At 52.0% G+C, this 19,988-nt stretch overlaps 1 protein-coding gene across 1 annotated transcript; it reads left to right on the top strand.

Moving 5' to 3' along the window:
- Positions 1-134: 134 nt before the first annotated feature.
- Positions 135-19,744, top strand: SLC17A9 (solute carrier family 17 member 9). The gene is made up of 13 exons (XM_080558026.1): positions 135-267; positions 7,742-7,939; positions 9,466-9,605; positions 10,237-10,336; positions 11,079-11,209; positions 11,953-12,049; positions 12,938-13,034; positions 15,201-15,288; positions 15,601-15,635; positions 16,151-16,266; positions 16,636-16,691; positions 17,068-17,097; positions 17,187-19,744. The coding sequence occupies exons 1-13, from the start codon at positions 161-163 to the stop codon at positions 17,348-17,350; spliced, it is 1,359 nt and encodes a 452-aa protein (XP_080414152.1). The 5' UTR covers positions 135-160; the 3' UTR covers positions 17,351-19,744.
- Positions 19,745-19,988: the final 244 nt, after the last annotated feature.

Genomic DNA, 19,988 nt, shown 5'->3' with positions numbered 1-19,988 from the left:
GGGGGGCGGTGGCGGTGCTGGCTCGGGGCCCGGCCGGCCCGGCCCGGCGGGGAGGCGCCGACACGTGGCCGAGGCCCGGCGGGGGGAGGCCGGCAGGCCGTGAGGGAAGGAGGCCGGCTCGGTGTGAGGCGGCGGGGCCGGAAGGCGCTGCCCTGCCCGCATGGCCGCGGGTGGCACCGCGGAGCTGTGCAGCGCCGAGCGCGGCCCCGGGGCCTCGCAGCGCCGCGGCATGAGGAGGGACGGCGCCGGGGACCCCTTCTGGCCCAGGTAAGGCTGCCTGCGGGGCGCTGCCCGTGGAAAAGCCGCCGCCGCTCGGCGGAGAAGCGGCATCGGGAGCCGCTCCGAGCGCCCCCGGGGGTCGGAAACGGGGTCTCGCCGCCCCCGGTGCTCCCGGTGGGCCAGGCGCGGGGCTGCTGTGAAACGCGGGGGGGGGGGGGGGGGGGGGGCGGCTAAGAATACGAAGTAAGTCTCCTCCCTTCGTTTCTGGCCCGCGGTCGGTTATTTAAACACGCCGCTGGAACTGCCGTGAGGTTTTTATCGACGTGTTCCAGTCAGGATGTTTGTCCTGGTGATAGGAATTAATGAAGATAAAGTCCAGGCGGGTAGCTGGGCGGGAGCTTGACAGCGCTAGCCGTTTGTCAAGTTAAGTCATTAAAATAATTAGCGCCTCTGTTAAGCCCGAAGGGACCACTTTTAGAGCGGGGTGGTCCCGTGCTTGGTCCTGTGCTTGCAGCGGGGCTGTGCTGCCCCTGGGACCCCTGCTCCAACGCTTCTCCTGGTCCTGGTCCTGGTCCTGGTCCTGGTCCTGGTCCTGGTCCTGGTCCTGGTCCTGGTCCTGGTCCTGGTCCTGGTCCTGGTCCTGGTCCTGGCGGGGCACCTGATCCTACAACTATACAATCCTACGGTTTAATAATCCTACAGTCACAGATGGTGCAGAAGTGTCTTGTGGCAGCTGGAAGTGATGCTCAGAGGCAAAGCGTGACCCCGATAGCCGGGGCTTTGCCCCACTGCCCCCCGCGCTTTTGGGGTTTTATAGGTTTGTCTTGATGCTGCTGCGGTGCTGAGCGAGGTGCTGAGCCCGGCAGGCTGCCCGCTCCCCTTCGCTTTGGGGACAGTGTGTCCCCATGGTGAGCCCACCGCCGTGGCAGCATCGAGGGGCAGCCACGGGGCCGGTGACATCGGTGCCAACGCAGAGGAACGCGTGGCCCAGGGGAGGATTTGCCCCTTCTGGCAGCGATCAGGGTGGGTGAGGTGGGCTGAGGTTTATCATCAGTCCCTTCTTGCGGTGGTGGCACAGCCTCAAGCTGCCCCCCTGAGGTAGGGTCCCAAGAGTGCCAGGTAGGTCTCACAAGCAAACCTTTGGCACTTGTGTTGCTTAAAATTTTAAGATTCCCCCCCAAAAGCAAATACGAAAATCCCTTCTCTTTGTCGCCCCCTTTGTAACTTTTCCATAAGTGTTCGTGAATTGGGACTGATGGGAGACAAAGAACCCCAAGACAAATTTTCATGAAACAAAAGTTTCCACTTGGATGTCTTTTCTTGAGAAAAAAAATCATACGTTTGGCCAGAATGAACCTTGCAGCTTCCCAAATTTATTCTAAAAGGGCGAACAACTATAACACTTCCCAAAACAAGAGACTGCTGATGAAACATTTACCAAGAAAGACATATTTTGAAACGATTCCGACCGTAGCGCTGCTAGTAACCGAAAGAATTCAGTCAACGTGAAGGAGCAGCAGGACAAGCGTAGCTCTAATCAGCTCGTTATCTCTATTGCCGTAATTCACAGAGGCAGAGATCGCGTCCCCGTCAGGCACGGCCGCATACACGCGTGGTTGCAGCCCTTGTTTGGGGACGTTTTGTGGTCTAAAGCCAACGAGACATGGGGACGGCGAGGGGAGCCTGCTGCCAGCTCACACGAGCAGGTCGGGGGCCGGCTGGTGGTTGCAGGAGGCGGCTGGTTGGGCGGTCTGAAATCGATTCGGTGGGCAGTTTTTGAACAACACATGCAAATAAATAGCTGTCAACATTTCCAAGTAAGTAGTAAGTTATTGCCATGGAGGCAAGGTTTTATCGAGTGGGGGAAATGACACAGGTTCTCCTTTCATGCTCCAACAAAAGACATGCCAGGCAGCCTTCCAAGATCTGTCTGCACCGTCAGTGCAAGGAGAGATAAGCACTTATCTTCGTGGCAGGTTTATTTTTCCATCTTTGTTCATGCCGCTTCTTCTTTTGTCCTCCCTTTTTTCAGCTGGCTCTTCCTTCCTCTTCCACTGTTCTTGCCCTGTGATTTATCCTGCCTCTCCCGCTGCCCTTCCCAAACTTTTCTGCAGGTTTCCAGTGGCTCCGTTATCACACATCTGCTCTTTCTCTTCCAAGATCAACTCTCGGGAATTTCTGTTTGGGGCTTGAAAAATTGCTTGCACGTTTATTTAGCACATCTGGATGTTTAGATAGCACTTTCTGCCTGGAGATCTCACCGTGCCAAGCGGGATCCCTTCAGTAGATGTGTGGTAGCACCTCTGGTTGAACAGGAGGGAAGACCAAAGCACCCAGAAGAGAAATCTATGGCCAAAGGCAGCACACAAAGCCCTGGGCAGATCCAGCAGTCAACGTGGAGACAACGCTTCGGATGGTGACTCCAGGAGAGAAACAGAGCACAGAGAAGTCAGTGTGTCCTGGGAAGGAAATGGCTCCTGAAACCACTCTGCATCTCCCAGCCTCTGGCTACACCTGAAGACAAGGGATTATTATAGCAGTTTCTTTAAGCTCCACAGATAAAAGGGCTTGTACCACTGGCCACATGCTGGCCTCCAGTCGCCTGACTGCGCTCTTTGCCCGGAGCCAGAGGTCACGTTGTTTTTCTGAGCTCTGTGCCCCGATCTTTTGTCAACACGATGCTGTGGCTTTAGTTGCATTTTTTTTTTTGATGGTTGGGTTTTTTTGTCATACAAGTTCCTCACCCTGAATTTAAGCACGTATTTCATTTATGGCTGATCCGTATATGTCCTTAGATCAGTGTGCAAAGCACGCATGTGCTTTATTATTACATTTTCCCACCTCCTCCACCTGGACTAAACAACTATTTCCAGCTCATGAGAGCTGCTGAAATCTAATTTCATCTTTGCTTTTGCCGAAAGCAAGAAATAAAGAGAGGGAATAAACTGAGAGCTGCGCTCGCTGAACACCACTTTGTTGCCATCTGTGGCTCTGCGGAAGAAGTTTGTGCACAGGAGGCTAACAGGAAATCAGCAGCTTTCCCAGTAAAAAAGCCCTGTGTCCTCCGTGCTGCTCTAGCTGGCTGCAAGCTGGCAGATTGGAAAAAAGACTCCTCTAAACCCAAAAGCTACTTTTGACAGCAAGAAATCACCAGCTTTGAGCCGGGTAGCAGCACGACAAAGTCAGCTTGAGGAGGGGAAAAAAAAGGGCTCTCTTGACAAGCGTGTTAGATTTTCAAGGGTAGGAGAAATTGTTAAGAAAAACAAAGAGAGAGAAGTGAGAGGATTGTCAAAGCAGGTTAAAAATAACTACCTGGGTATTATCTCCTCGCACGGGAGTGTCTGCATGACTGCTGTGTCGGACCACGTCAGTCAGGCTGTAATTGTGGTGATTACTGTAAATTAAAGCAGGAGGCAGGTAAGCAGGGACAGAAGTTCTTTATGGGGGAAAATGATACTCCGATGGGGCTGGGAATGGGTCACGAGGAGGGAAATGCCCCCGGTCTGCAGGTGGTGGCCCCGTGGCGTGGCTGGGAGCTTGATGCCACCCCGTGGTCCCCATCCTGCTCCTCCTGGGGTTCTTGCAGGGATGGGCGCGTGCCTGCTGCGGGTGGCTGGGATGAACGAGTGGCTCCAGCGCACGTATCCTCTGTGCATCTCCCACAGAGCCACTTTGGGTCCCTGTCTGCAGGAGGAAACTACGCCAAGAAGGCTTCTGCCCCTTCCAGTTCCAGCTCTGGGCAGCACCCACAAGCACTGGAGACAGCTTCCATCCAAAAGCTGTTGCTGGGGCAGACCGTTCGTGGTCTGCACAACTCTCTTACCACCTGAAAAGCCACCTGGCGCTCCTGGCTCGTGCCTTGAAGGTGGCACGGAGCTGTAATCTAACTGATAGCCTCAACGCCAGCGAGTCCATTTTAACAGTGACCTGCAGTGTCTGCAAACACGACTGCAGACCGAGGGAAAGGAGCAAGGCAAGGCAAGAGAAATAAAGTTGAATCAATATTTGCTCTGTGGCACCTACTGGAGAAATTCCTCCAGCAGGAAAACACCCTGCAAATAAAGATACCCTGTGCTGCTGGCACCGCTTCCACCGCGGGATGTCCCAGGCATCCTTAAAAATCAATATTAAACACCGTGCCCTAGGCTGGGGACCTGTTCTTGGTGGGATCCAGGTCCCAGGTGAAGCACTGGATGCTTCGAAGCAAAGCCGTGACTATGACCACCCAGCGCCCGGGGCTGTGTTTGGGGGAGAACCCGGGCTCACCAGACAGGGCTGCTCAGACACAAGGCTGCTGCCATCCAAAAAGCCACCCAGGAACAGTCATTAGGACTCAATTATAGTTCTCGGCGCTAATTATAGCCCGTCTGGGTGGTGGTTGGAGGCTTACGAAATAGGAAGTATTTTCTAGCTGCACGGCTGCTTCGGCTGCGAGGAGGGCGCCGGCGGCGCGTGGAAGGGGATGCACCTGCAGGCGCCTGCTCCCTGCGAGAAGGAAGAAGGTGCGACGGGCGAGGAGAGCACGGCCGGGCGGCGAGGAGCTGCTGCAGTCCTGCAACAACCGCTTGAGTCAGCGGGGTGGCTGCAGGCAGGCTGGGGAGCTTCACCCCCCGATGGTTTCGGAGGTGGCAGCCCCTCTCGCTGCGGTTTCTGCCCCGTGCGGCGGGGGAGCAGCTGAGAAGCTCGGTCTGCGTGACGGCACCGACACCTGCGACTTCCTTCTGCTTGTGTTTAGATGAGCCTGCCTCTGACTCGGTTTGGTTATCACCAGCACAGGTTGTTGCGCCCTCATCAGGGAAGCGATTTAAGTTAAATTTGCTAATTCTGGTAAAGCTCCGCTTCCTGGATGGCTGGTGTTAGCTACAAAAACTATTGTTCGGTTTGTCGTTATTCCTTAGCTCCTAAAGCAGTTTTAATTTTCCTCCTTTGCGCTAGTCAAGGCTTCTCCTGTAACCTTTGCTGTTGTTGTTGTGCACGGAGCAGAACATTGACTCACCGGCAGGCTCTGTGATAACTGTAATTAGGAGAAAATGCATTTACAAAGCTCTTTCCTCTGATGTAAGCACGTCGTTGTCCTTGCAGAGAAATAATTCTTGCCATGCTTTCAGGTGGGTGTGGGCAGCCAGTGATTATATTTGACACTCATATTATTTGAGGGGATTTTCCTAGCTGGACGTGCTGCCTGCAGAGCGAGTGGCGGTTGGAAGCCCTCGGTAGAGTTCCTGCTTGTTTGGGTCTGAAGTGTCTACTGATGCGTATAAAAATACAGGAAAAGGGCATGAAATTATAGAACGGAACAGTGATCGAAGAGAGCACCTAGACCATGTCGTGTTTTATATATCATAAGCAGTGGTTTTGGAAAAGAGTGAGGCTCCTCCTGTGCCCCCTGCCCGCAGCTCCCCCGGACAGGGGTGTTACTGCCTGCGGGCTGCGCTTTCCCTCGCTGCAAACACCTCCAGGAGGGAACAGAGCTGAGCTGTGCAGGCCTTTTTCTCTCCGTTTCATACCTTATGCAGCCTTACAGGGGGAAAAAAGCCAATCTCATATCCCCTTAGAGTGCTGCCGTGCTCACCAGAAGAGCTGCTGGGAGAAGAGGCAGCGCCCAGCCCAGCTCCAGGCACGGGGAAGCTCAGAAAGGTCTCCGTGTGCTCCAGGGAGAAAAGTACAGTTTGGAAAACTGTCTCGGCAGCTAAATAATAGCAAACATACGCACATCTCAGGCATTTACTTGGTCACCTCAACTTCAAGAACTGAAATAAATGGGCGCTGCGCTGCCGTGGGTAGCAGGGAGCTGAGCGCTCCAGGCTGGCAGCTGCCCATGTCCGCGGGGCAGAAGCACTGGTTTGGCAGGCACAGGCGTGCATCTGATACCGGCTAGCCTTGGGAAATCCCTCTGAGGGCTCTGCCGAGCAGCTTCCTTTTATTTCTAGCCCCACCTGCCCTGTGCCTCCTGCACCCAAACCGCTGCCCAGGCTCTCCTGGGCTGGCTCCGACACTCAGGAGCCGGCGGTTTTTGGGCTTTGCCGCAGCAAACTGAAGTTGGTCGGAGCCACAGCTCCTGGTGCTGGCTGGGCGGCCAGCCCAAAGCTTTCATCCGCAGGTGATAAAAACAAATCAAATTGTTTGTGCAGCAAATTAAAGCGTGCTCGTTGCATGCCCTTAGAGCGGCGTAAGACCAGGAGGGTGTTTGTCAGCCGGTTCAGGTGACCGAGGCAGGTCAACCCTTGGTTCCTTATTCTCTCAGCAAACATAAGTGAGGTTTTTTAGTTCCTGTGCTGTTTTGTACGTTTCTGTGTGCACAATAAGGATGGTTCGAACCTTCAAAGCTCTGCTGAAAGCTCCCAGTTCCTCCCGCCAGGAGCCGGCACGGAGCTGCTTGTCTGCCTTGTCAGGAAACGGCAATAAATTCATTTCCAGCGGGCACAACTGCTCGGTGTGTTTTACTTCTCATTGTTCCTTTGTCTCCCTCCGTGCCGGGCCATTTGACACGTTTATAAATGGGCTTGTGCTGTGTGGGATTAACCTACATTTATCATAAACCCAGCACAGAGGAGTAAGTGCTCATTTCAATATAAAAGTGACCCAGGTTGTTCCCTGGGCAGACGGCGGGGATGTGTAGCAGGGTGGAAAGCACCGAGGTTAATGCCTGGTACAGTGAATTTCACAATCATCTCTGGAGCAGAGAGAGCCTGTTTGTTCAGTGCTCTGGCTTCTGGGCACCAAATTAACCAAATACAAATAATATCAATAGTTTATGTTCTCACTGAGCTTCTTTTTCACGGGCAGAGGTGGACGCAGCCTGCAGGACTTCACCTGCACGTGTTGAAGGGAGAAATACTGCCAGCCTGGTCGTCTGCTTGAGGTCTCGTCCTGGGGCTGAGGATCACAGACCAAAACCGAGCGTTACTACGAGCACATCCTTAATAACGTTATCCTAAACTTCTTGCCAGGCCAGGCTGGATGACTTCGCTCCTCGCTCTGGGCTGTTCAGCCCCACCACGTCCTGTCTCTCCCTAAAACTTGCCTCCACCTCTGTTGTTTTTAAGAAGGGTGACATGCCACCTCCCCTGGGGAATGGGCAGGAATGCCAAATAACAAATATTTGCTACCAAGACAGCGTGTCACGCGCTGACCTTTCCTTTTGTTACCCTTACCTTTTAAAGAACAGTTTCTAAAGCTTTTGTTTGGATAAAAAGCCCAGCAAAGGAGGTTTCCGCCCTGCCTTCCCCGTGACCTACAGTCAGCAGCTCCCAAGCAGCCTGGTCCACCTGCAGCCTGCGGACAGACACAATAATTTTGGGATAAAAGTTAGCATAATGCTTGAAAGTCACCAACCAAACACACTTCCAAGTGTTTCTAAGCACTGTGCCACAGGGGGATTGTGCTGACCTTTTTTTAGCAGGACAAACTCATTACAGCTTGCGAGCGAACCAGTCCCACCTGTAAAAGTGCTCGGTGGGCACCCATCTGCCTGGCAGATCATCCTCTGGCCTTTTTCCCACCTTCTGCTCTCTCCTTGCAGGCCCACGTGCCGCGTGTGGATGGCGATGCTGCTGCTGGGGACGTGCCTGCTGTACTGCGCCCGCGTCACCGTGCCCATCTGCGCCGTCGCCCTGAGCGCTCACTTCGGCTGGGACAAGAAGCAGTCGGGCGTCGTGCTCAGCAGTTTCTTCTGGGGCTACTGCTTGACGCAGATCATCGGAGGACATATCAGTGACCAGTACTGGAATTGTGTTTTCCCCTGCTCGGGCTTTTCCAGTATCGCCTAACTTGGTTTTGACCTCTCGGTTGACAGTGCCAGGTTTCACCCTGGGACAGTAACGGGGTGGAGGGTGAAGCCTACGTGTGGGAGAAGCTTTATGGGTTTCTCTGTTAGCTTTGCCACAGCCTTGGTTCAGGAAGCACAGGTGTGGTTTTGACGATCCGCTCACATTCCTGGGTCTTCAAACTGGTGCCATGCTCACAGTGCGGCGTGCAGGGAAGGACTTTGTACAGGCAAAATCCCCAGCAAACACAGGGAGTGCCCACACGGTAATTACTGCCTGGGCAGTAGAGGCCTGCAGTTATGTTAATGGACACTTAGACCACCGTGGTTTCTTTTCACCTTCAAACGGTGAAGAGCACTTTTATACCAGCGTATTTTTTTCGGATGGAGGTGGTTTTTACCACTGGTTCCGTAACTGCAATAAAAAGAGCAAACCCACAACCCTACACGTGAAGCTGACAAAAGAAATAGTGGGTGTAAAGTGGACTTGATTTTAGGAAAGTGATAAATGCTGAGTTCTTGCGTGGTTCATAGCTGCTGCTCGCTGGGAGTGTTATTTGTCCATTAACAAACAGTTTAATCCCAGCTGTGTCCGACAGCCGTTTGGAAGGGTTTATGGCTGCAGTCACTAACCACAAGATGAAAGATTTCCTTCTTGCAAGGACTACAGCTTTTTTCTATTTGAAATAATCTATTCTGTCTTCGTTTCCATTTCGGCACCTCCAGTGTTTCCACCCTACATTCTTGTGCAATCTTTTCCCAAGCAAGCCCCTATCAGAGTTTCCATCATGTTTTGAATGCCTTTGGTCTATCACATCAATTAAAAAACAACTACCCCAGCTAGCTGTAAGGAAAGATCTGGTTAATTAGCCACTCACATTCCTTTCCCCAGCCTCCCTCTCCTTAGTGAGGAGGGCTTTCCTGCGAAACCTTTTGTGAGAAGGAAGGAGTGTGTTATCCATGCAGGGCACTGTGCAATTTTGTCATGCTCCTTAATAGTCTGCAAGCAAATGCCAGCAAAAAAAAAATCCCCTAGCTGCTAACAGGAAGGCGTAGCTGATGCAGGAGAGCAGATGGATGAAAAGACGTGGTCATTGTCTAAGAAAAGCAGAAGGGCAGCAGCAGCTTGGGTTTCCCCTGCATCAGGGACAAGCGTTTGGGGTGGCTGCGTGCTGGTGCCTGGTGCTGGACGGGCAGCACCCACCGAGAGCCGTCCTGGTGGCTGGCACGTGTCCTGCTCCGGGGCTGTCACTGGGCCCCTTCGTGGGGTCCCACGCTCCCGTGGAGGTGGGAGGGGAGGAGGCCAGCTCCTCTGATCCTGCTCCCGGCAGGGCTAAGACCTCTGTAAGAGGAGAAGAACAGGTTAGACGGACAATTTGCTCTTAAAAACCAGCTGAACTGGGAAGAATGCTTGAATTTTTGAAAGGGCCTTTGCCCTTTCTCCTGCTGCTCATTTCTGATGCGCGTTTTCTGTCTTCCAGAATAGGAGGAGAGAAAGTCCTCCTCCTCTCGGCGTCAGCCTGGGGCTTCCTGACGGTCATCACCCCGCTGCTCACGCACATCTCTTCTGCCCATCTCGTCTTCATGACCTGCTCCAGGTTCCTCATGGGGCTGCTGCAAGGTGAGACCCGTGTCCTGAGCACGCGTGTCTGTCTGCCCACAGGCTCCTTGCTCGGGGCTCGCAGGTTCAGGTGCAAGCCATTTGGTTTGCAGTGCATGAACTCCTCCTGCGTGTTCAAGCAAGCCTCTGTCTCAAAGCTGCCTCTGCACCTGGAGCTTCTGTAGAAAAAAAAAGTGTGACATTTCTAAAGTCACCCACAAATCATTCCCCCATAGAAATCTATCTGCCAAGCATGGGCTGCCACAATAAGAAGCTACAGCTGCTGGCTTCTGAAATCAGATTTAGATTTTTCTGTGTTTTAAAACTCCTTCAAAGCACTTGGTGAAAATTGGTCCTTGCCAAAACCTCTGGATAATTTGGGATGGTTTTCCTTTCCCCTTGCCAAATTGCAGCACTGGCACTGATGAACTTACGGTAGCAGTTTTGATGATGGAATGGAATTACGGAGAAGACACAAACAAACCTTTCCTTGTGATGGATTCCTTTACTCTGCTATATCCCTCTTTTGAATTCACGCAAAGTGTCGTTGCTTTGTCTCAGTGTTTAGCTCTTGATGCATTTTTTAAATTTGCCTTTGGCTTGCCTATGAGGGCCTACCCTGACAGCCCCCTGCCCTCCTTCCCTTGCTCAGGGGTCTACTTCCCATCGCTGGCCAGCCTGCTGTCCCAGAGGGTCCGGGAGAGCGAGCGAGCCTTCACCTACAGCACGGTGGGGACCGGCTCGCAGTTCGGGTAAGTTCAAAAGGCAGATGGCTTTGAGCAGCGAGTGACAATCTCAGGACATCACGGTGATGAAAGGACAGTAAATAGTTGGAGGCAAAACTTGCAGCCCAAAGTACAGGCAGGTTCCTGGGTCCTTGAGGATGCCGGTTGCAGCTGGGGAAGCCTCAGGCAGTTGCTGTCTGTGCTCTCATGCACACGCTGCTGAAGACTTTGTGGTCTTTGAAATGCACGGTTTGCTCTTGTGTGTGTCAAGGATTTATGTGGTGGTTTTTTTTTTTTCTTTCCTTCCGAGACAGACTTTGAAGAGCGTTTGCAATATTTATTTACTGTGGGGAACAGCCTGATCCAGTAGGAAGAGCAGGGGTCAGCGCGAGACTGCTTACCTGTCCTCCCTGACAGATGGCGATAATACAACTTTCCCATCTCTTCTATTTCCATGAGAATTTCCTTTCTAAACAGAAGAGTTGCTTAAAAGCCAAATAGAAATACCACTGCATTTAATCGCTTTGTTTTTATGGGGGTGGGAAAAGTGGGACTCAGTCTGCAGCTGAGAGCTCGGGGGTGAGGTGCTGAGCATCCCCGGCTCAGGACCTGGCCCTGCCGGGACCAGAGCAGGCTGCAAAGCCACAGGGTGCAGCAGGTGGACGTGCAGCATCCATCCCAGGAAGCCTCCCTTATGGCTCCATGCCATCCCGGTGTCCTCGGCCAGCCCTTGGCAGACCCAAGAGCCAGCTTGCGGCTTCCCTTCCAGGACGCTGGTGATCGGTGGTGCAGGATCTCTGCTCCTGGACTGGTACGGCTGGGAGAGCGTCTTCTACTTCTCTGGTTTGCTCACGTTGCTCTGGGTTTACTGCACCTGCAAGTACCTGCTGACGGAGAAAGGTAAATTCAACCTCATCCCTTGGGCTGCAGGGCTCGGGGTTTCCAAGGGCTCGCCTGGTTTTACACAGTGAATTTTGTTCGGGTATCTTGTATAATAAACAGTGTCTGGCCGAAGATGCTGAACCCAGAAACAATGTTTTGAGCTTTTATGTTGCTGTTTCAGTCCCACACTGGATTATGTTGCTGTTGGGAGTCGCCCTGACTCCTCAGTACTCTTAAGCACCAGTGAAAACGCCAAGCGGAGCGTGATCTTGTAAGTGGATTAAGTTTAAGCAGGGCGAGATACTTATTCCCAACTGAGAGCATCTACACACAGAGCTTTGAAAAAGCGGTTAATCTGAATATCTCTTCCCAAATAACTGTCTGGGAGAAATTCCACACATTGGCAAACCATTACACCTGGCTACAGTGCTCTTAGCGTGTGGTATGTAGGGGCCCAGCTCATCTTGTGCCTGGTGCTGCCCTAAATGCAGACCTCGTCCCTGCCCCAAGAGATTTCTGTCCAGTTGTGATGAGAGATGCAACAGCTGGGAAGGTGGCTGGGTGGGGCAGTGCGTGGATGCAGTGGAAGATGCTTGGTGAACATAAACAAGGTGTTTTCATGAGCATCCAATGCTGGTTTTACAAAAGAAAAAAGAGTTTGAAAGAGATTTAAGATTCTCATACAGGTCTCACAGGGCTCCCTCCAGCTGCACAGAATATTGCTGATCAGAGCTTTCATTTGTACGTTTCCTTCCCTGCAGAACTCACCATCCCCATAGAATATTTAACGAGAGGCCTCTCGATGTCCAAGCAGAGCAAAGTGCCCTGGAAGCAGCTGTTTACGAAGGCACCCATATGGTAGGCAGCTGAAGTGGCCCCGCGCAGCCACGGCCGGCTGGGAGAGCTCCTCTGCGCCGCGGCATTGCCACCTCTGCCTGCTTGCTTCTTCTGAGCTTGTTCTCTTATTTAAGTATTTGGGAAACACCACCACATTTTCTAATCCCTCATATGTAAATAAAGAACTGAAAGCGTGAGCTTGATGGAAGGTGGGGTTTGTTCTGTCTGGAGGAATGCTAGGCTTAAATATTGCTGGCAAATCTTTCTCTTTTGGAGGCATTTCCCTGGATAAGTGTGGTGCTCCTCCGAAGCCATGCTCCCCGTGCGTGTTAGAAATGCTGCCTGCAGTGGGCTGCTGAGCAGCGCTGCTCAGGGGCACTGGGAGGCACGGGCTGGGTTTGCATTGCTGCCAAAGCATCTCTGGAATAGAGATTTTTTGGGGGGGAGTCTGCATTTTGCAGTGAGGCTCATCCAAGCACGGCGGCAGCAGGTTCCCAGGTGCTGCTAAAGACAGGGAGGAGGGTGATGGAGCTTGCTGCCCTTTCTTGCCTTGAATAGCCGTGGGACATCTGCTGATAACACAGCCTTAGAAAGCCCTAAATGACACCTCCTGCCGTGCTGGAGGGACTTTGCAGAGATGTGCTCACACAGTCATGGTTCACACGGTGAACCTGGCCTGAACCCATGGCTGACGTCAGGCATCCGCCCTGGTGAGGGCAGCTGGGGAACGCGTGGTGCTGCGAGCCCAGAGCAGTAGTTATCTGCGAAAAAATCTCAGGAAGCAACGGCAGTGCTATAAGGGATTTATTTATAGACCAGGAGCTGAAATACTGCATTGCTAGAATGGCCCTTTCTCGCTCAGCGTGACCTGTCAGTGCTGATTATTCCCTCCCCGCTGTATTTTCTCAGGGCTGTCATCATCGCTCAGCTTTCTACATCCAGCACGTTTTTCACTCTCCTCTCCTGGCTGCCGACTTTCTTTAAGGAAACTTTCCCCGAGTCAAAGGTAAGGTGGCCGAGACGCAGGAAGGGCTGGTCTCTGTGCAGAGGGGATGGTGCTGGGTGCCCACCGAAGCGGGTGGGCTGGGGAGCAAGGGGAAGACAGAGGGGTTTGGTGAGAGCAGGCTGGGAGGCAGGAGGAGATGGGAGGCTTCCCTGCGGGGCCAGGAGGCGTTTCTCCATGCATACATCTTGAGATGCGCACGAGCATCCTCCCTCTGGGTAGGCAGAGGCCGGTTTCTAATGGCTTGGTGAGGGATGCTAAAGTGAGGCAGACCTGGGGCACCTTCCAGGCAGGGAAGAGAGGGTTACGTCTGGTTTTCAGACTGCATTTTATTTTATTTTATTTTATTTTATTTTATTTTATTTTATTTTATTTTATTTTATTTTATTTTATTTTATTTTATTTTATTTTATTTTATTTTATTTTATTTTATTTTATTTATTTTTTATTTTTTTCTTCTGAGGGAGGGATGATCTTCAAATGGCACGGAGCTCATTGTACTATGCCGTTGTAAATGACCACCATTCCTGGGTTTTCATAAGGTTTTTAACTATATTGACATTGTATAGCTCAGAGATACCGGCAATAAGTGCTAACTACCATTAATAATGTGTAGTCTAAAAACACTGTTAAAGCTTCCCTCCCCTCACCACAAACGACGTTCCCATTTTTCAGAAACCTAGGCAAGACTCATCTGGGCTGAGAGCTACTATTTTTATCTTCTTGTTCTCAGAAACTGAGACATCCTTTTCCACAATGGCTCTGTTAGTGTTTTTTTTTATAATTTCCAGAGCTGCTTACAAATGCCTTTTAACATTACATTTGTAAGGCGCTTTATGGCATGCTTGATATTTATTTTAAAATCGTGTATTAAACCAGTAAACATATTGTTGTGACAAGATCTGTGCACCTCTGGTAATATGCTTGCGTGGCAGTAATTTGCCATCTGTTAAGCCTTATATCATGGTGCTCTTATGTAAGATGCTCCATATAGTGCCCCTGCATCCCATAATCGCTTCATGCATTTTAATAAAACGGGGCTTGACAATGCTTGATTTTAAGGGATTGATGATAATCCTTAGCATGGTAAAACTGTGTCACCTACTGGTCGGCCACCCTTGCTGCAGGTGAGATGCCTTCACCGCTGTGCAGCCTGCCACCTGCAGCCCACCTGGCTGGAGGGTTTTGGCGATGGGATGAGACAAGGGGTGGCCTTGGTGTGTTGGGACTGATTGCTGGGTGACCCCAGCTGGCGTCACGAGATGCCACAGACATTACGCCACAAACCTTGTGGGATAACATTTCCAAAAGTGACCAAGGACCTACATTAAAAGGTGCTGAAAGATGCAGATGGGCCCTGGTATGATTGCCAGGAGCAGTTGAAACAGGATTATTCAAAAGCAGGATTATTCAGCCCTCCCACGCATCCTGATGCGGCAAGGGAGGGAGGGAGATGTCCGTGGGGAGGTGGGCTCTCAGCAAAGGGGGCTGGAGGGGATGAGGGATGGGTTGATTCTACCCACTGAGATGAAGCCCGGCCCCAGCACACACTGATTTCAACTCCCCATGGGATCTGGGCACCAAAACGCCTGTGAGCAGCTGTAATCCAGATGACCAGCAATCATCTGTGATTACAAATGCAGCAAGCCTGCTTAATTGAAAATAGTCTGAAGTATGTTGCTACTGTAATGTTACCTAATCCTGGCATTAGAAAATCCAGCTACATTCCCTCAGCTTTGCAGTAACGCTGCTAATGAGGTTGAAGCTGCTGTTGGAAATTTTGCCAGCAGCTTTTCTGATGACCCCCGGGGCAGAGCAACATCCACAGCTTGCTTTCCAGGGCTCTGCGGCTCTCTGCCACATCACCTTGCTGAACACTAAACTTTGCCATGTTTAATCCCTCGCCTCTGAGCTTTCTGCCTCTGCCCTGGAGGTAGGGTCACGGAGACAGAAGGAAAGGCAGCACACCTACCAAATGCTACAGCCCTGTGCTGTGCCTGATGGGCTGCAGGTTTTGGAGAGCTGCGGGCTGTAGGTGAGAGCTTGTGGTAGGAAGGGGGTAGAGATCCTGTAAGAAGTCCTGATCCCTTCATTTTTTCCTTTCTACAGACATCTGCAAGTAAGCTGAGCTCTGACAGCAGCCCTCTCTTGACTTTTGCTCTCTTTCAGGGTTGGGTGTTTAACGTAGTCCCCTGGCTGGTTGCAATTCCAACAAGCTTGTTCAGTGGATTTCTGTCTGATCATTTAATTAACCAGGGTAAGAGCTCTTTTGGCTTTTCCTTAGCTCTTATTCTATACAGTCTGGGAATAGAACCAGGATGGGAGGACTTGGGCTTGTTAAGGTGGAGAAATCTCAGCAAACAGACAGCATGCAGTTCTGATATGAAAGCGGGGTAAATACTGCATGGTCCAAGTCCCATCCACGTGCTTGGAGCTCCCTTTGATCTCACAGTATCCATCCAGAGATGAGCTCTGGCCATCTGATATCCACTACCTTGTGCTCTCCTGGCAGGAGCACAAGGAAACCTGTTGCTCTGTCTTTACGTGGGACTCTTCCTTTCTCTTCCAGGGTACAAGACCATCACCGTTCGTAAGTTCATGCAGGTAAGAGACCTCTGCTTGCATGCTGCTGCTGCGAGGCAGATCAGATTGCTTACGGGGCTGGGTTGGTGGTTGCGGGGGGGAGGTTTTGTAGCTTTGCAGACAGACTTGACTGGCGTGTATGGGAAATGAAATGCAGAGGAAAACCTGAGCAAGGAGCAGAGCGTGGACCCACAGTTACGTTGTGCTTGGAGCTGTGTGGGTGCTCCGAGGAGCTCTTCCTCCACAGGCAGGGGCCAGCTGTACGCTGTCACTGCAAAGGGCCCTTTAGATACTGAGGGAAGAAGCAGTGCAAGGATGAGCAGAAATGGAAAACCCAGGAGAGAGCACGATGTGTCCTGCCTGCTGCGCTGCACTGCCTCTGCCCCCATCGTGTCCGTCTGGGGGGAGCAAAGACTCAAAGAGCACCGCGCACACGAGCTGTTCGCATTGTAAAAGGGCACAGTGTGTCTGCGAAAGGGCTTGCTTTCTGCCTCACAGAAGATCCGCTGCAGTATTTCATTTCCCCTTTCTTCCAGGTCATCGGCTCCGGTGTCTCCAGTATTTTTGCTCTGTGCCTGGGCCAGACATCCAGCTTTTGCAAAGCCATAGTGTTCGCCTCGGCCTCGGTCGGACTCCAGACCTTTAACCACAGGTAATGAGAGCAGCAATGAGCTGCAGCCCTCAGCTCCGTCACTGTGGGCTCGCAGAGCAGGCTGCCCCCAGCCTTACTGAGGCGCTAAACCTGGCACTTCCCGAGGAGGGGCTGGCCGTGCTGCGAGCAGGGGCACGAAGCGGGAGGTGAATTGTGGTTTGGACCCTCTGAGTGCCTGGAGCTGAACCCTTCTGGTTCTCTCCTGCATTGCCCCACTCTCAGCCTCTTCCCTCCTCGTCTTCCCTCGCCAGTGCCGTGGGTTGTCTAGGCTCCTTCCATCTGTGTGACAAGCTAAGCTCTGTGCGAATGATGAAAAAGCAAATTGTGCTCCATTAAAACCGGCGTTTCCCCCTCTCTGTTTCTCACTAGTGGTATTTCAGTAAATGTGCAAGATTTGGCCCCCTCCTGTGCTGGCTTGCTGTTCGGTAAGGATTCCTCTGGGCTTGGGGCTGTGCTGGAGAGGTGCTGTGCATGGGGGCACACGGGGCCGGGCGGCTGGGTTTTAGCAGCTGTAGCTCTTTGGGACGGCTGCTCCGTGCTTGCAGCCTCAGCACCCTTCTGTGCGTGCAGCTGCCTTCCCTGGGGCCTGGTGGCTGCACAGGCTGCTGCTTCTTTTGTCCTCCATCCGCCTGGAGGAAGGGGAGGGGGTGAGGAGAAGCGGTGCTGGCCCTGCCACCTTGCCGCCCCCCAGATCAGGGGTCGGGTGGGAAGCCAGGTGAAGCTGCCCGCGTCTTTGGGTTTCTAATACGCGGTTCCCATGAGACAAGGCAAAATGACAGTTCCCTTTTTTTCATTTTACAGGTGTTGGAAATACAGGTGGAGCCCTCCTAGGTAAGGCACCTTCCTGCAGCTCATCCTTGTGGGCGGGCAGGATGCGGCCCCACAGCCTGTGCATTTCTTTCTCTTCCCCCTGTGCCCAGGAGTCATCTGTGTGTACTTGGCTGGCTACCTGATCGAAACGACGGGCGCCTGGACTTCTGTCTTCAACCTGGTGGCTGCTGTCAACAGCATCGGGCTCTGTGCATTCCTGGTGTTTGGGGAGGCCCAGCGGGTGGACACGGACTCCGCGTACATTGACCTGTAGAGAGGAGTCCAGCAAGCAGAGGAAGGATAGGGGAGCATCACGTCTATGTGTCATTGTTGCACAAGTGCCAAAGAATATTATTTTTTGTAGGTATTTAACAAAAAATACTGAGACCAAGTACTTAGTGGGTCTGAATGAAACCCACACCAAAAAGACTTCTAGAGTCCATTTTTTTTTGCTCAGGGCATGGCTGATGGCCTGTAGAGCCATCAAGCTCGACGTCTCCAGTGAGATTTTGGCCTTGGTTTGCCCCAGTCTGTTTCCAGTGGACAAACACCCAGGTGGGCTGCCCTGCTCGGTGGGGCTGCAGTTTGCACTCCCAGCTTATCGATGGAGCTGCTTTGCCGTGCGGAGCGTCGCTCCCTCCATGCTCTGCCTCCCTGTGATCGCGTGGAGGACTGCCAGCTCTTGGAGCACCGCTCAACACATTTTGTCTGAACTAAAAGAGAGGAAGAACCCCAAAGAACGTACCTCTGACCTTAACCGTCCCTCGCGTGCCTTCGTTTTACAGCCCGCTCGGCAGGTACAGCCCGGGTGCACAAGGGAATGGGTTGCGAGACAAATCCAAGGCTTCCCTTCGCGGCACGTGAGGATTTCTGGCTGGGTGCCTGCTTTGCACCTTGGGCAGGACGTTGCATCCGTTCTGCAGACCACACCAGACCGCTCACAGCAGCCCAAGGGCTCCCTCCACGCCCTGGCTGCTCTGCTCCGTGTCCGAGCCCGGCAGGACACGGGACAGCCACGCGGTGTGGGTGCAGCCCAGCAGTCCTCCGGGAGCCCTTTTGCCATATGCTGTGAATGTAGAGGAAGGATAGGTCATGCTCAGTGCTACGGGTCCCAAACGCTCTCTGCTCCATCAGACGTGTCCTTCACGTGCTCTCAGAGGGGTGTGGGAGACTTTCCGAAGAGCCTGCCGTGGGCACGTTTTGTTTCTACTTCAAGCATAAAGTGAATTTCTGCGTTGGAGACCCATAGTACTGGGTGTGGATCCGTGCTCTTCCCCATGTCCGGGGGAAATACGTGTCTGTTCACGCCTCTGAGCCTGAATGTCTTAAGTTATTTATAAATATTTTTAAATTTAACTACCAAATTCTATATTTTATGTACTTGAGGCCTGATTCTGCATGCTTATTTTCTGTGGTACTCCCACCGAAACCCACAGTATTTCCAGAGGGGAAGGATTTACCAGCCTACAGTTTCTGGTTTTGTAGGCTCTATTTTAAACGTGACATTTAATATTAAAGTAAGTCATTGCTTTTCCTCCCACCCCTTGCTTGCAGCCCAGGTTTTGGAGCTGAGAACAATTCAGTGCTGCTCGGTTAGCGAGGAGCGCACAGCCAGCATCACGGCTTTGGCTTTACAGCTGCTGAAACTGTACTCACAGTGCAGGAAAGCTATAGAGTCTGATTCGCTGTCCCTTAAAAAAAAAAAACAAAAATCCTGCTTTTCCTTTTGTTTGGGCCAGATTTCTTGGAAGATACCTTGCTGTTTCTGAATAGACGGGCTGATAATGAAAATACTTAACTGCAGAGACAGTAATGGGTGCCGCTAAGCTGAGCTGAGCTAGTTATTGGGGGTATTAAGAGATAAAGATACAGCTGCCTGGTGTCTTCTCGAGGGAAAATAGCATCGGTGTGGTCTAAGTTGGGGCCAGAGAGATGAGTACTTTTATTCTTCTTCTTTGCTTTTTTCCCTGAGAGGCCATTTGCTGCCATGGGTCCAGCCCTGTGGCTGGGGTGCTGCAGAGCCAGGACCCAGACGCTGCTGGGAAGCTTCTTAAAATCAACAGGTAACAGGGGAGGGCAAATGCAGCCCAGGCTGGCCAGCCAGGCATCTCTGCCAGCCCTGTCCCTCCTCCCAGCTGAGCAGCTTGCTTGCACGCCCTTTCCTGTAGCAATACAGAAAAAAAAAAGTGTTTTTTTTTTTTTAAATGTCTTGGCCATTCAGTGGTGCAACTCAGGAGAACAAGGAGTGGATTCCGGTTCTTTTTTCTGCTTGCACCGTTTCTTGTGGAAGAGTTGAATTCGGTTTAAATCACTCACGTTGAGATGAGGCAGCTGGGCCACCTCGTGGATCTGCAGGCTGGGAGATGTGGAACTGGGATCGTCAAAGGGAAGTCCTAGGTGATCAAACCGATGATGCTGGCTGTGCCTTCCTTGTACCACAGCTAGCGCTCTGGTGGGTTGTCTGCATTATCCGTTTCTGTAAACTGGCCAATAAGTTGTAGATCTGAGGCTCAGGTTTCATTACGTTCATACATCTTCAGCAGAGTATTGAAACCCTTTTGCATATCTGTACGGTTATTAGTTTAAGCAGCCCTTGCCAAAGCTTGCTGTCAGAGTTTTTTTCTTACGGAAGGACCTGAAAAATAAAGGCAGCAAATCATTTGCACACCGATTTTGTGGTTTTCCTTGAAAAATGAATGCAGAGGTGCTTATTCCCGTGGTCGGTAAGAGACAGACAGAGCCGGAGTGTGCTTAGTGAGACCGACTCCTTAGGGCTGAGAGGCTGGGCTGGGAGAGCAGCTGGGCTGGCGGATCTCCACAGCATCCTCACAGATATGCTACAGCTTTTTTCCGTCTGATTTTGGAAAAATGACTGAAAAGCTGCCTTCAGCAGAGCTGTAGACTCTGGCATC

This window comes from Anser brachyrhynchus (genome assembly GCF_964034855.1).
Source record: "Anser brachyrhynchus genome assembly, chromosome: 16".
Lineage (NCBI taxonomy): Eukaryota > Metazoa > Chordata > Aves > Anseriformes > Anatidae > Anser > Anser brachyrhynchus.
The sequence above is the reverse complement of the archived record's forward strand: the minus strand, read 5'-3'. Positions and strand labels throughout refer to the sequence as shown.

What these genes read in the sequence shown, in the direction of transcription:
- SLC17A9 (XM_080558026.1), top strand. Translation starts at nt 161, where the DNA reads ATGGCCGCGGGTGGCACCGCGGAGCTGTGCAGCGCCGAGCGCGGCCCC. An exon ending in GGGGACCCCTTCTGGCCCAG is followed by an intron (nt 268 to 7,741) that starts GTAAGGCTGCCT and finishes CTCTCCTTGCAG; the next exon opens with GCCCACGTGCCGCGTGTGGA. An exon ending in GGGACCGGCTCGCAGTTCGG is followed by an intron (nt 10,337 to 11,078) that starts GTAAGTTCAAAA and finishes CTTCCCTTCCAG; the next exon opens with GACGCTGGTGATCGGTGGTG.